This window comes from Cyphellophora attinorum (assembly GCF_001299255.1).
Source record: "Cyphellophora attinorum strain CBS 131958 chromosome Unknown Contig9, whole genome shotgun sequence".
Taxonomy (NCBI): Eukaryota; Fungi; Ascomycota; class Eurotiomycetes; order Chaetothyriales; family Cyphellophoraceae; genus Cyphellophora; species Cyphellophora attinorum.
This window is the reverse complement of record NW_017253237.1, coordinates 448,696-462,852: the sequence shown is the minus strand read 5'-3', so window position 1 is coordinate 462,852 and position 14,157 is coordinate 448,696. Positions and strand designations below refer to the sequence as shown.

Below are 14,157 nucleotides of genomic sequence, written 5' to 3'. Positions count from 1 at the left end.
CTTCCTAAGGTTGGAGTGAATCGAGATCTGCTGTCGGGTCTTGAAAGCCAGGAGCATGGCTGTCATAGTCATCGAAGTTACCGTTCAGATCCCGACAGCGTTGTTGCCACTTGTTTGACTCGTTCCATGCCTGTTGGTTCGAGTTTTTCAGGGCCTCGCATCGCTTGGTGAGCTCCTGGATGGTTACGTTGAGTAGCTGGCGTTCGGCTTCGAACTTGGTCTCGGCCTCGTTCAGTCGGACGATGTGGTTGTAAGCACGATTGAGGATGGCACCCTTGTTCTTGCCGTCGGCGGCGTTGCTACCGCTGTCTGCACCTGGTATGATCTTGGAGATATTCTCGATGCCTTCATTGATGACTTCGCGGCGGCGGCGCTCGACTATAGACTGGATTAGTGGCTTACAAGCAGATGTAGGTGACTCGTACCTTCTTTATGGCTGGCTTTGCGGATGGCGTGCCATTCATCAGTGCCCATAGCAGGCTTGGACCTTGCACCAGCCCGGTTGTTATTGTCATATGTCTGCTGAGCCACAGGTTCATTCTCTTGGTTGGGTTCAGGATCAGGGAACGCCGGTATGCCACCGGCTGCAGAACCGTCACCAACATATGCGGGATCGGGGTATGGAGGCATGTGCTGTGCTTGGAGAGCAGCTTCCGCCGTTGTGCGCTGGTTGTCGGCTTCGACATGCTGTAGCAATGAGGTAGAGAAGTCCTCATCTGGACCAGCGCCAGTGGCTTGTGCCTCCTCGAGCTGTCGACCGATGTCGTCGTTCGCCCTTTTGCGCTTGTTGGAAGGCTGAGCCATGATGTTATTCGCAGGCGAGACTCTGACTGCAGCAGCGGCCATAGAAGGACGTAGCAAGGCGGCTCAGTTTAGGTGCTGTGGCGCCAACAGCCTCGATTGGGCAACGACGCAGGTATATGAGAAGACTCGATGAGCGATTCGACAACTGCACGAGAAGCGTTGCGGATGCGACAATCTTGCAGATAAGAGCCGGATCTAATGCAGGCGAGGTTCTTTATCCTTGGTGAAAGCGATGACTGCAACTCGAGTTGATCTTGGACTGGTCACTCGGGCAGTGTTGACAACGCGTCTGGAAGCGCGATTCGTGCAAGCCTAGATGACCCATGTTAGCAAGCCGGTAGAGGCGGGATCTAACGCAAGGCAAAGTCGATCAGTTCACGAGAGGGTGTGGTCGATATAATCACATGAGGCAAATGGCTGCAGAATGTACCCCATGTTTCTTTGTGTTGATGGTCGACATTGATAAGGAAGGTCGACCGCACAGCAGCTGACACGCATGAGTAACGACTGCGCTTTGTCACTGCATGCACGCTCGCGACGCAGATGACATGAGACATGACAGACGGATTCAATGCCGATGACTGGGGCTGCGGCTTTGATGGACCGTCGAAGTCGACGAGAACGCGAGACGAGAAACGAACTGATCAGGACACTTACTTCAAACACGTGATGCGATGATCAGGTGACCTGACCGCGATGTTCGATTTGTCGGCAGCTTTCTGTAAATATGCTGAAGTGGCACTCCGTTCTGCAGCTCCTTTGGCTTACAGAATGGCTGCCGAATCGTTGCGTCGTGAATTTCGAGGTCGTCGCGTTGCCCCGAAAGTCGTTAGGAAGATAGTGAGTGAGAGCCATCCGGAGCAGTCACGTGGATACTGCTGGTCTAGCACTAGTTCTATAACAGTATAGCGTCTTTGAATGGAGGTCGGCGCATCGTTTCTCCGTTTGTGTAGTTGGTGCCCCTCCCCCACACTTTGCCTGCACAACACTGCAACGCACATGTCTTTGAGATTCTGGCTGAAGGCGTTGCAAACCTGCAATCCTACTTCATTGCCATGGTCCTCGTCCTGACGCGACATGACGAGAAGATACGTACCATGTACGAATGCTCTAGACATCTAGATCGCCCGCTGACACGCCGGAACGGGAACTACCCACGCCTCATGGCGAATGCCTGAAGGCACATTACCGCCGTCAAATGCTTCCCCACCTTTGTCTCAGGTAGAGGAGGTGGTTGAGATCAGCTGAGCCTTCCAGGCTCTGGACCATGATGCATTTCCTATTGGCCACTCGACTATATCCTATCATTTTCTCGGCCCACCATCAGTGTGAGCCTTGTGTGTTTGTGCATGGACGACGGATGAATCAGGACGTTCAGATCGTGTAACGAAATCTGTTCCAAGACTGGATTGGCCAGAGTCCATGATGTTCAAAGTCTCGAACTTGATATACCACTCTGAAGTCGGAGGCTCGAAAGGCAAGTCTAGCTTCTGAGTATACAGGACGTCTGCTTTGTCTTTAGGCTTTAGGGGTCTTCCCCCTCCATGCGCTCCGCAGCGCCATGGCTTTGTCCGTGGGCGTTAGCTTGCCATTGACCCCAGTCACTCAGATTCGAAGGCGACGTTCGCTTGTCCACTGAGGCTGCCATGAGCTATCATTGGCACATGGCGATGCAGCTATCCGTGTAGGCTCGAACCAATGTATCAATGCATCAGAAATCTCGAGAGAGATCCTCCAGACTTCAGCGCTCGCCGCGAGTGTTCGAGACTGGTCACCCTGGCACTACTTGATCCTGAGGCGCAGTGGACTGCGAAGCCTTCTCTCGAAAAGTCAGTTCGAATCTTGCAGGGTCCTTGGTGTCAATGACTAGCACACCCTCTTGCGATCGCCCCAGAATGTCCCAGATTTTGACTGCTTGGCCTTGTCTCATCGAAAACACGCAGCTGCTGCCTGCATACTTGACCTCTCCTATTCGTGGACAGGTTCCCTCCATTCCTGTCCTGTTACTGCAGACAATGATAACATCTTCTTCGCCTTCCGTTGCAGCATCCATCAGTGGACGAAAACGTTCAACCCAGTATCCCAAGGTATTCGTATCAGGCATCTTCGCCTGCTCTGTCAGTTCTGCATTAGTCATGTGCGTCAACCAGTTCTGTTGTTGTTAGCAAACGATGGCCGAACAAGGAATGGCACTCAGAGTGGCAACGAAGAGCATACCATGCTGACTATGACAAGTTTGGCCCGTGACTCTCGCGCGTGATTCGCGAATTCGAACGCAGTCCAGGGTGCTTCAAACTTGTACGGGTTGATATCCATGCAGATTCCTGCAACGGCTTTCACTCGAGCTCCATGTGAACCCATCGGAATGACTCCAGCAAAGAACCCCTGTCCTTCCTTGGCCCAGGTCTCGTCGGTGTAATAGAGGAAGGACTTTCGATAGTGCCCCACTACTTCCCCCGTTGCATCAACTATCACTAAAGAGTTGTAGGCGATGGCATCTTCGTGTGCTGTGATCTTCTCGTCGAATGCAGTGTTGTAGTTGCCTTCCTCTGCGGCTTCTGGGTATCCGACACACACTGTGCATTTTAGTCGGACAGCTGTCCGCGTCGCCCATCTTGTCGATGGTCCTGCTGCTGTTGGTTCCAGGTATGGTGCGATGGCTGCCAATGAAGGATGATTATAGCCTGGTCGCCTAAGTCAGCTGATCCATGAACACCGTCGACAGCAGCCTAGGACGTGAACATGTTGTAGCGTTCCACCCACTGACCTGTAAATGCCATCTCAGGCAGCACGAGTAGGTCGATTCCTTGCAAAGCACCTGCTCGCTCTTCCCTCATCAATAGGCTTTCCGCTTTGCTGAAGTTGGCCGCAACCTGGCCGATCCGAGGATCGTACTGAAGAGTGGCGATCTTCATCGTGGTAGCGCCCAGATAACAGCTTCAATGGGTAAGTTGAAGACGTATCAGCAGCTCAGTGCCTGGGAAATGACACCAAACATAGATCTTGGTCGCTGTCAGTGATCATCTTCACACTTAAATGTGCCGAGTCTCGGCAGCAGCCTTGTTGCACTTCCTTCAGTAGGAAATGGCGTATCTCGTGGTGGTGCTGTCTGCGGGCTGATTGTGACTTTTGGGGTCCAACGTCTCAGCCAGGTCGGTGATCTCACGATGAGCTGCACTAGGATTAGTTTTGCTCGAAAAGCAGTCACACAGCGATAGGGCAACTACTGTGCACAGTGGCGGCTGTGAGAGGCAGACCCTTGATTTGACTTTTTGGCATCGTTCCAACGCCGGATGACCAATGTGGTAGACTCATCTCAGACCGGATGACCCACTACAGAAAGGACTCAGATTACCGCTTATGCCTACCTATCAGCGACTCAATCGTCATTTTGCGTGCGGTCAACAGTCTGCTGTCGCTGGCCCCAGCGTAGGGAAGCCGTTCAGCGGATAAGTTCCCTACGTTGTAGTCATGTGAATTATAATCAAGATTGAATATACATGCCCACACATAAGCTGAAGTGCGTTTCAGTCCACATCGGACATATGCATCAGCGACAGCGAAGCCATCCTCGGCTCTCTTCCATTTTTAAGAGAACACACCCCCGAAAGCTTTGCAAAAGCAAAGTCAGACGATGGTGCACACACATATGACTTCAAATACCGACATATCCCATTGCTCAAGTATGGCAAATTTGAAATATTGCAACATTATTCGACAGATGTTGTACAAAGGAAGGAAAAAAGATCTACGAGGGAGACAGGGAGAGGCAGGAATATATACCCTGAATCTGGCAGCGCAAACTTCGCCAAGGAACGCGTGTGAGTCACCGGATGGCTAAGAGCTGGAGCGGAAGGTGTAAAGTAGTAGTTGCCTGGAGTCAAAACCTGCTCAGGAGCTCAGCTATGTCAACAAAGTTCAAACCTTGGAACCCAGAGATGGCAAAGCAGCAGCAAAAACAAAGGCCCGTAAGTGCCTGCCAAGCTCCGCTCCGCCCCTCTAGCCGACTCGCAGTCTGATCTCCCACCGAACGCAGGAGCGACTCTCTACCTATACTGCTTCACCTCCGCCTCACACCACTCCCAAAATCTCTTCGCCTGCCCCTCCTCGATCCCCTTCTTCGTACCTTGCGGCAAACACCCCCATTTTCCCCACGGAATCACGAACGCCCCCTCTTTGGCCTTTTCCACCGTGACCTCCGGACTGAACCCCGCGAACAACTCCGTATAAGCACCATACTTCGCGTCCTTGAAGAAGAACTTGCCCATCGCCTTCTGGGCTGGGGTATGGTTCCTCTGTAGTTCCGTCTTCAGCAGCCCGGGATCCAGCGCGATGCTGATTATGCCCTCATCCGCATATCGTCTCACGATCTCGGCGCTGTGAAATACGTTTCCGACCTTGGACTGTGCATAGTTGAGTTGGATGTCGGTCATGATCGTGGGACCGCCCATGGTCCCGTGGGAAGTAGGCTGGGAGTCGAACACCATGCCGTGGGGAGCGGCTGCGAAGATTGAGATGGATGAGGTCCAGACGATGCGGCTGGCGGCTAGATTCGCGGGGAGGCCGGCGTCGCGGAGGGCGCGGGTTGTGCTGATGAGTGTGGGGAGGAGGAACTGCGTGAAGAGGAAGGGGCCGAGGCAGTTCGTGCCCATCTCGAGATCGTAGCCTTGCTTTGTGCGTGAGTTTGCTGGTGGGTTCATCACTCCAGCGTTGTGAACCAGGACGTGGAGATGCGGTTCACGGCTCATGAAGTCCTCGGCAGATTTCTTGATACTCGTGAGGTCGGCGAGATCGAGTAGTAGAATCTCAAGGCGACCAACGGGCGAGTTCGGTGGTGCCGATCCAACGATGTCTTTGTAGGCACGATCAAGCTTGTCCTTGGAACGTGCAGCAAGGTAGACGGTTGCTCCCTTCAGGTAGAGGATTCGCGCTAGCTCCATACCCATACCCGAGCTCGATCCAGTCACAATCACGACCCGCCCATGCTGGCTTGGGAGGTGCTCTTCTCTGAAGTCCGCATGACTTGGAAAGACCTGACGAACCAGTGTCTGGCCGAGATATGGAATAGACGGTGGCATGGCCGTCAGTTCGTCCGGTCAGGTATGCTTTGTGGTGCAGTCGAAACGTTCTATTGTAGTTGTTGTTACAAGGTGTTTTGGCGATGGTCGGATACCTTCCGGTAGATATAGTGATTCTATAGTTGTGGGCAATGTGTCAATATTCTCTAGAGGGCAAGTCACCGCTCATATATACATGGTCGGCATCGAGGCAGATCGCCGGCGCCGATGGAGCTCAGCCAGGCACCAATCTTTCTCATGGTCCTGAGTGTAGTCACTGCTCACTCCGTTTTAGATCTATATCGAGATGCTGCTAGATTCGAATGAAGCTCTGCTCAAAGTGAACGTTTGGGAGCCCGATGGAGTTAGCGTTCCGATCTGCCAAGAAGCGAGCTCACGTATATAGTGTGCATCTTCACATAGACGACGGAAGTCCTGCACCGCATGGTCCGTGATGAACATCAGTGGCCTTGAGGCTCAAAATGGCGCGCAGACAGGCGTTAAGATCCGATCATACAATTTCCGACGGGGCCAAAAGGCCTCACCTTGGAAAAAGATCCGCCCCATCTCCAGCGGAGATAATATGCCCACTCGCATCAAAGGACGAGGCCAAGTAAGGCGTCACTTTTGCGCGAAGACGTGATCAAAGCGACCTCGTCGATGTGGTTCCGACAGACGTGTCGTCTCAAATGAAGCATAATGTTCGATGTTTCTGAATGACCAGCGAAGGCCTCGACAGCACCAGCAGTCTGGAAGAATGACGGTTTCGGGGAGCGACCCTTCGGTGGCCGCGAGTCTTGTTTGTCGCACATGGTACACCAGAAGGCTTCATAGCACATCCTGTCGCGTAGGTGATGGTCTACAACATCGATGAGAGCAGGTTGGGACCCAGAGGAAATTGTCGATAACATGAAGTCGAGCTGCAAAGGAGCTATACACGGTAAGCCGGATGACGCAACAGTACGGTGCCAAGCCTGCAGATGAAGACCACCTGGGCACTCCAAGGTCATCATATGAGATTGTTGTATATGGCCTCCCATCGATCCACTGGTATCGTGGAAATATCAACTTTTTGTTGGACGATGACAGATACCGAATATCTTCGCCGGAAGCCCTTGCAAAAGTCAACCGAGACACAAATCAGCCCAAGCTTGATCTCTGCATCAACTCCATCGCGATACCTCCCAGCAGATACCTGCGTGGACACCGGAGCCGCTGAGACCGACGCTGATCCAGTCCTCTAAATTCCGCGAAGTGTATCGGAACAGTACGCCACCAGTCTACCTCGCTGAGATGTTCACTGGCAGCCAACGACAGAGTGGTAACGAATGGCTTTCGATATCGACCGACACGGAGACCCTCGGCTGGCGGACGGGCTCCATGCATGACTGTTGACTTCAAACGTGTCTGCGCGAGTTTCTGCGGCGACATCATTCTCCTGGGGCAGAAGTCGTCAACGGCGCCCACGAGATCAAGCGTTTGTTACTAGTATCGCTGACGATGGGTCTGAAATCGCTAACGTTGGGTCCGGGAGAACAGTCACAGTCACTCCCGTGATCGAGTCGCAGGCCCACGCTGAGTATGACTTATGCGTGAACTTCTTACAGTAATGGATGCCATCAGAAGTGCTGACCCGAACATTAGCTGCGGCCAAACTATCAGAGTCTGAGACATTGCAACTTACCAATACCCCATCTTCTCATCAGCCCGGCACTTTTCGTCGCAAGAATACACAAAATCGAAGGAATTCATGCATTTGGTGTGCCTCATGCACCCAGTCAATATGTGCCTGTGTGAGTGTTTGCAGCAGCCAAAAGCTCCCTTTGATGGTTCCACACCGCAGAATTTCCTCTCGGGGCCACACGTCAATGGGTCGCCTGCAAGGCTGGTCAGTTCCTTGCTGCTGCGGGCGGAAAATGGTACGCACTTGCATTCCCGGAAATAAAGCCACAAGTGTTTCTCTCGTACTCGTCGTCTCGTCAAGCAGGGCTAGGCCGTGATCAGGGCCTGCGGTAGTCGCTGGAGTAGCTTGTGCGATACTAGGGCTGGCACTGTTCACTGTCTGGACCGGAATGTCGCGCGCGTCTGCCACTGTGAGAAGTAATGCAGTCATGGCAACCAGTAGGTGGCCCATCTTGTCCCGATCCCAGATCCGTGCGATGCGTGCGCGAGAGAGGCGTCCTTGGTCGGTTTTGAACAGATGTGTTTGTGCTACCTGGAAGCTGGTGGCGACAGACTGGCCATTTAATACAGGTAAACACAATATCGCCAAGTCCCCGGCCATGAGCAGGTTTGCGACAAGTACCTCAGCTTCGAGTAGGTTCGCCCCAGCTCGGCGGAGCCTGCACCGAGGGATCGAGACGGCCAAGAGACAGCGGAGCGGATCGGCGCATGTCGATTGACCTTGTTGCTCGAAAAAAGTTCGACAGCTGGCGGATCGGCTTCGCTACCAGCTGACCTCAATGTTCCGAGGAACATCTAGCAGGCAGCTCACTCTCCCTACCGAGTCCTGCCCTTCTCATCCATTATTCGCCTGCCGCATCGGGGATGGCCAGCCACAACAGTTGCGCAGTCCTCTTCCCGCGGTGGCTCGAGGGATATGGTTACGGAGTATTTGTGCGGTGGCGTCGGATCGATTCCCAAACGAAAGGACATCGCCCAAAACAGCGAGCTGATCGATACTGACTCACTGAAAGCGAGCACAAGCGATCACACATAGTGGTTCGGATTGAGTCCCGGCATGTGAGGCTCGATAGAACAGTAAGTATCCCGTCTTGTAGTCAACGTGAAAAGGGAATCGAAGTCGGACTTCTCGAGCAACTGCTCACCCTCTGAGTAGTGCAGTGATGCATGCCTCACATGTCACAACCAGAGGCGTATTCTCTCGCCGTGCCCAGTGCAGCAGCGCTGCCGTCAGGGACGCCAAGGCGTCCCAGGCTAAGCATCAGACTTCGCAGATCATGTCAGCACTCTTTTGGATGTCAAGCCATTCGCAAGGGCAAGAGAACATCCTGGATCTTGGATGAGTCAGATCCTTCGTATGGTGGAGGCAAAGTCTAGATACACTGGGCTCCAGGCGTCTAGATTCGCATCTTATGGATTTGAGCGCGGCTATCCGTGGTCAAAATCGCCTCGAGGTCGTGTACTGTTGAAGCGAACAAGAGTGGCAGCTTTGGAGTACTGGAGGTAGGGGTAATAGAATCGCCAATCGCCATTGATTTCGTCTAGTTTGAATCGTTCTTTCGTAAGCTCTAGTAAATTGCATTTTGGACCAGAACCTCTAATGTGCGAAAGCATGACCCGATCACGCTGGTGACTCACGCTGCCTAGAAAACAGCATCAATACGGCATTTCGGGCACACGCGGCGACCATCCGCCGTGAGCCACACAAGCCGCCAGCAACCCGTTCCGTCTTCACAAATCCGAAGATCGCAACTACGGGATGCCGATCTCATCCCATCACATATGCATGCCACGCCCTCGTCTCCCGTTCCTCTAGTCAGCTCCAACTCCAGAATACTGGAGGGCTGGTGCTGTCTTGCCCAGTGGAGTAATGGTGGCCATTCGCCTGCTTCCAGCAGTCAATCAGATGTTGATCGTGAGAGTTGTGCCTGTTGGGCTTCTCACGTTTGTGCGGATTGCGGCTGTCAATGAGGCTGGTAATATCTGACGTTGTTCCGTCGGACATCTTGCTTGATCTGCGAGACTTCATAGACGGCCGGGATGAGGATGTGCTGGAGGTCGTTGAAACGCGAGACTTCGTCTTGAGCATTGATGCTGGTGGACTGTATGCGGGAGGCTCGGGTGTGTTGGCTGCTGTGTTGGCGACGGTTTGACGGTCGACATCGGTGCGTGATGACCGCGATCGTGAGAAGAAGCCCATGGTTGTGGTCTTGTGTCTTGTGGAAGGGTAGCACTGGTGGGTGTGAGCTTGGGCGAAGGCAGGGATTGGATAGCCTGGCAGATTGTTCTTGTATTACGGCAGTGATGTGATGTTGGTGGTGTTCGTACAACGGTCGATCCTGTCGAGTGAGACAGAACTGAAGCGATGTTGCACGCAATCAAGCATCTTATAGAAGTGCTCCTTAATCGCAGAAGCAAGCTTACCTACACATGCATTTGTTCGTTAGGCCTAGTCCAGTGACGAGAGTTCTGATAGTGTTACCCTGCTTTCGGTGAATGCCCAGTCAGACTCTCGTGTAGAAGCGTAAACACCAGAAACGGCCAGTTTCCACGTGGATCTCTGCAAGGCATCCTATGAAAAGATCCCTTGAAACTCAGCGACTGTCCAACCAGAGCCAAATGCGAGAAGGCGCTCGATGTGCCCGTATTTTTCTCATCTCAGCTTGAAGTCTGACCAGAAGGTTGATGATGAGCTAACTAGGCACACCTACCTAAAGAATTACTGTTTTGGTCAGCTCAGAATAGCAGGTAGTAATGGCGATCTCTCAATTAGTACTTCGGGATTCATCAGCCAGGAAAAAGGTGTTTGAGTGATAAGTCTACACGCATAGCCGTGGCTCAGGTCGGATACTTTATGCTTTTGAGTGGTTAAGAAAATGGCAACCACGCAGCTCAGCTCGGCACTTTGGTACTGATCTGGGCAGCGTTCAAGCCTCTTTCGTGGCTGAGCCTTGACTGTCGCATTATTGCTTCGTCTTCGTAGCCGTTGTCCAACATTTAGTTTCCAGATTAGACAGACCCCGCGGAGCTATTAGAATGTGCTTCGCATGTTCAAAAAGCAAAAACGATGATGCATTCATCGGGAATCGAACCCGAACCTATTGCTTGGAAGGCAACACTGCTTCCTGTTAGTTATATTCGATGGCAGAGAGCATTTCGAGGCTTACATCCTAACCATTAGACCATGAATGCGTAGACAACTTGCAAATCTGTGGTCGATTTTGAACGCAAGTTTGAGAAACAACAATATCTATAAAACACAATCATGCGGGGAATGAACGGGCGATGTCTAGGCGTAGACCTCGGCGAATTGAGACCCGTTCGCACCTGCCTTCACTCATGTAGCTGCAAGTTCTCCGCACACGTGGGCAGCCCGGTACGGAGTAGAAGCCTGTACAGTGCACTAAATCTTTTGGGTTCTGTCTGAGTCTTCGTGGCCCAGCTAGTACATCATGATGTCTCGATCACTGCATGAGCATTCAGATCTACCATCTGGACATGATAACGTATGTCATCGACGGGGCAAGAGGGTCTTTTCCAGATCAGTTTGTATATAGCATAAGGTTGGCATCACGACGGGAGGCTTGGGTGTATAGACTGATTTATACAGCATCTCCCACTAGCCTCGTAGCGGCAGCACCTTCTGCGGCAAGATGCTCTGTCGGCATAGCGGGCACTCCGGTTTTTCCCTGACCCAATCCATTACACATTCCCAGCAGAACACATGCCCACAAGTCGTCACGCTAGGGTCCTTGTATGCTTCCAGGCATAATGTACACTTTCTCTGCTGTTCCTTCTCGGACGGCGAGTCCGCAGAAGCGCCAATGAAAGCCAGGGTTGAAGAATTCGTCAGCTCGTACCTTGGCTCGGTGAGAATTGGAGTGTTGGTGTTCGAAGATAGACCCGGTGGAAGGACCTTCGGCGCAGGCACTGCAGTTGGGTCAGACCCTGTCACTGAGACTGGCAGCTCGATGCCTGGTCCGACGATGGCCGCAGTTGGCGCAGTGGCTCCGGGCTCGACAGCACGAAATGCGAAGATCGTTTCCCGCACATGCAGCACGGACTGCACCAGGATCTGTAGCACGAGCAGAACGCCGAGCACCTCATATCCCTCGCGCTGCTCATGCGGACCCAGTCTCTTGGTAAAGATGTACCGAAGCGATGTCAGGCGTTTCGAGATGTGATAATAGCTACCGGTGAAGTAGAATGCAATGAGTGAGACAGCGTAGATGGGCGAAAGCGAGGTCAATGTGTCCAGATGTTTCAGGACGTATTCTTGTAGTCGAAGTCCGCGAGAAGCCGGCTCTGTTGGCTTTAATCGCGCTCTTTGTCTTGCTGTGCTGTGTTCTAGTTTCGCCCGAAGCCGTCTTCGGAGAGCAGGCAGCGTATGTGCTAATGCCCAGGGAGTCAATGTGACGGACATTATATATGAGAGGCGCTGTAGCAGGTTCGGAAGGCTCAGCGAGGTCGTTGCTGACGAGACCTGTATCACGTCGCAGTATTCCTCCCCGAGAGTACGATTTCCGAGCAGCGTCGTCAGGCAAAGGTACATCAACTCCGATAACGAGGATGTTGCACCGGCATACTTGTGCGCGAAGCGGGCACCGAGGAGAAGTCTGAGGATGTTCGATGCTTCTGATGACAGCTGCGCAGAGATATATGCATCCTTCTGGTGAACGCGCAGAATGTCTGGAGAGGTAGCAAATGGGTAATTCATGCTCGCTCTCGCTGCGACAGCGGGCGCCGCTGATCGCGGCTCTGGTCCAGGCTCGCTCATGGTTTGTCCATCTCGGTAAGCGCGCTTACTTATCTCAATGTCGGATGATCCTGAAGATATAAGAGCGTGTCGTTGTTGAGAGGTGATTGGCAATTACGAAAGTGCAATGCTGGAACAACGGCGAGCCGAGGCGCATTGGTCAGTGAAGCCGGAGGTTGTGCGAGCCACCGTAGTCTCAAGGTTGGCGACCGCCGATGGGTCTTAGAATGATGTGGCCTGTCCCAACGACCTCAGTCCTACCAGACGACGACGATTTTAGAAACCTGCTTCTCCGCTGGGTCGACGCACTCGCTCTAGAGCATGCTGAGCTCATACTACTCCGACGATGGACGGTGACCCTGGCGTTGAGTCGGAGGTCGACTCATTCAGTCTCGTGCTGCCTCTCCCTTTCCGGGTTGCCATCATTCTGGTGCTGGGTAGGATGCCTGTCTTTCACGAGGCACAAGGATCGCTGACGAGCAACAGGAGTATGGGCCTGGGGTCTGAATCTGCACTATCTCTACCTACTCAGGATTGTATGTGGTCAGATGGCTGCGTTGGATCTGATCAACTGACTTGCTTAGGATGTTCCGGCGCTCATTCGTTACCCGCAACGTCCTACTCAGCACCACACGTCGCACCACCACTCGACGTATCGTTTGGCGACCTTCGTCACCGTCCCATTAGCTGCGTCTCTTCTGCTCTTCTGGATCATTACCCACGGCAGTCGAGCCAAAGTCTTGGGCTGTCAGTGGATACCGCAGCTTTACCTAATCTTCCTCGTAGGGAGCATTGCCATTCCTTTGCATCGCCTCTCTCGATCAGGTCGATCACGATTCGTGGAGACTCTGAAGCGCATAAGCATCGGCAGAATCGCTGAGGCACAAGATGGGAAATTCGGCGATATTCTGCTCGCAGATGCGCTCACGAGTTACGCAAAAGTCCTCGGGGATTGGTTCGTCTCGACATGTATGATGCTGTCCTGGAAGACCGTCAGCACGGCGAAGCCCAATCGAGGCTGCGGAGGCGCCTATATCGTGCCCATCATAATCAGTATACCGAGCATAATTCGACTGCGTCAGTGTCTGATCGAGTATTCACGAGTTCGTCGCAACCCTTCAGCGGGATCCGGATGGGGCGGGCAGCATCTTGCCAATGCTCTCAAGTACTCAACGGCGTTCCCTGTGATCTTCCTGAGCGCTTTGCAACGTGGATACGACCCTAAGACCTTTTACATGACCGAGGCAAGCCTTTTCAGATTATGGTAAGCGGACTGCGCTAAACGCCATGGCATACTGCTGACTCTGCCAGGCTGGCTGCTGTCTTCATCAACTCGTTCTATTCGTTCTACTGGGACGTCGCTAAGGATTGGGACCTGAGCTTGTTCTCGTCCTCACGCGAACGTAATGATCCGGAATACCCTTATGGACTTCGACGACACCGCTACTTCCTTTCAAACAAGATGTATTATTGGGCCATCGGCATAGATTTCTGTTTGCGTTGTACTTGGAGTTTCAAGCTATCGCCTCATCTGGACCACTTCAATGATCTGGAGGGCGGCATATTCCTCATGGAGTTCCTTGAGGTGTGGCGACGCTGGATGTGGATTTTCTTCCGGGTCGAAACAGAGTGGGTCAGAACGACCCGTGGTCCGGCGCCAGACGATGTTCTGCTCGGCGATTTTGGAAAGATAGATGATGATTGACAAACAAGCCACTTGGATTGCTATACTGTGTTGGGCTCTCCTAGGCACCAGACCCATGCGACTCCGTTAAAACATCAGTTCTCTGAGATATCTCTCCGCAACTTACATGGAGGCCTAGGCCTGTCCCCTCAACTATTCACTTATGCGTGACT

At 52.9% G+C, this 14,157-nt stretch overlaps 6 protein-coding genes across 6 annotated transcripts; 1 reads left to right on the top strand and 5 right to left on the bottom strand.

The window, feature by feature from the left end:
- Positions 1–4: 4 nt before the first annotated feature.
- AB675_9186 (Uncharacterized protein) lies at positions 5–804 on the bottom strand (the record flags this gene model as incomplete). Its single annotated transcript, XM_018149697.1, has 2 exons — positions 5–378; positions 426–804. The coding sequence occupies 2 exons, from the start codon at positions 802–804 to the stop codon at positions 5–7; spliced, it is 753 nt and encodes a 250-aa protein (XP_018001383.1).
- A 1,771-nt stretch (positions 805–2,575) lies between these two features.
- On the bottom strand, positions 2,576–3,719 carry AB675_9185 (Protein N-terminal amidase; the record flags this gene model as incomplete). Its single annotated transcript, XM_018149696.1, has 3 exons — positions 2,576–2,956; positions 3,022–3,488; positions 3,572–3,719. The coding sequence occupies 3 exons, from the start codon at positions 3,717–3,719 to the stop codon at positions 2,576–2,578; spliced, it is 996 nt and encodes a 331-aa protein (XP_018001404.1).
- A 1,131-nt stretch (positions 3,720–4,850) lies between these two features.
- On the bottom strand, positions 4,851–5,882 carry AB675_9184 (putative oxido; the record flags this gene model as incomplete). Its single annotated transcript, XM_018149695.1, has 1 exon — positions 4,851–5,882. The coding sequence occupies one exon, from the start codon at positions 5,880–5,882 to the stop codon at positions 4,851–4,853; it is 1,032 nt and encodes a 343-aa protein (XP_018001465.1).
- A 3,478-nt stretch (positions 5,883–9,360) lies between these two features.
- On the bottom strand, positions 9,361–9,744 carry AB675_9183 (uncharacterized protein; the record flags this gene model as incomplete). Its single annotated transcript, XM_018149694.1, has 1 exon — positions 9,361–9,744. One exon carries the CDS (start codon positions 9,742–9,744, stop codon positions 9,361–9,363), a length of 384 nt encoding a protein of 127 aa, XP_018001573.1.
- A 1,419-nt stretch (positions 9,745–11,163) lies between these two features.
- On the bottom strand, positions 11,164–12,321 carry AB675_9182 (Peroxisome biogenesis factor 10; the record flags this gene model as incomplete). Its single annotated transcript, XM_018149693.1, has 1 exon — positions 11,164–12,321. One exon carries the CDS (start codon positions 12,319–12,321, stop codon positions 11,164–11,166), a length of 1,158 nt encoding a protein of 385 aa, XP_018001423.1.
- Positions 12,322–12,646: 325 nt separating this feature from the next.
- On the top strand, positions 12,647–14,005 carry AB675_9181 (uncharacterized protein; the record flags this gene model as incomplete). The annotated part of the gene is made up of 4 exons (XM_018149692.1): positions 12,647–12,737; positions 12,787–12,836; positions 12,885–13,564; positions 13,612–14,005. The coding sequence occupies 4 exons, from the start codon at positions 12,647–12,649 to the stop codon at positions 14,003–14,005; spliced, it is 1,215 nt and encodes a 404-aa protein (XP_018001667.1).
- Between the last annotated feature and the right edge of the window lie 152 nt (positions 14,006–14,157).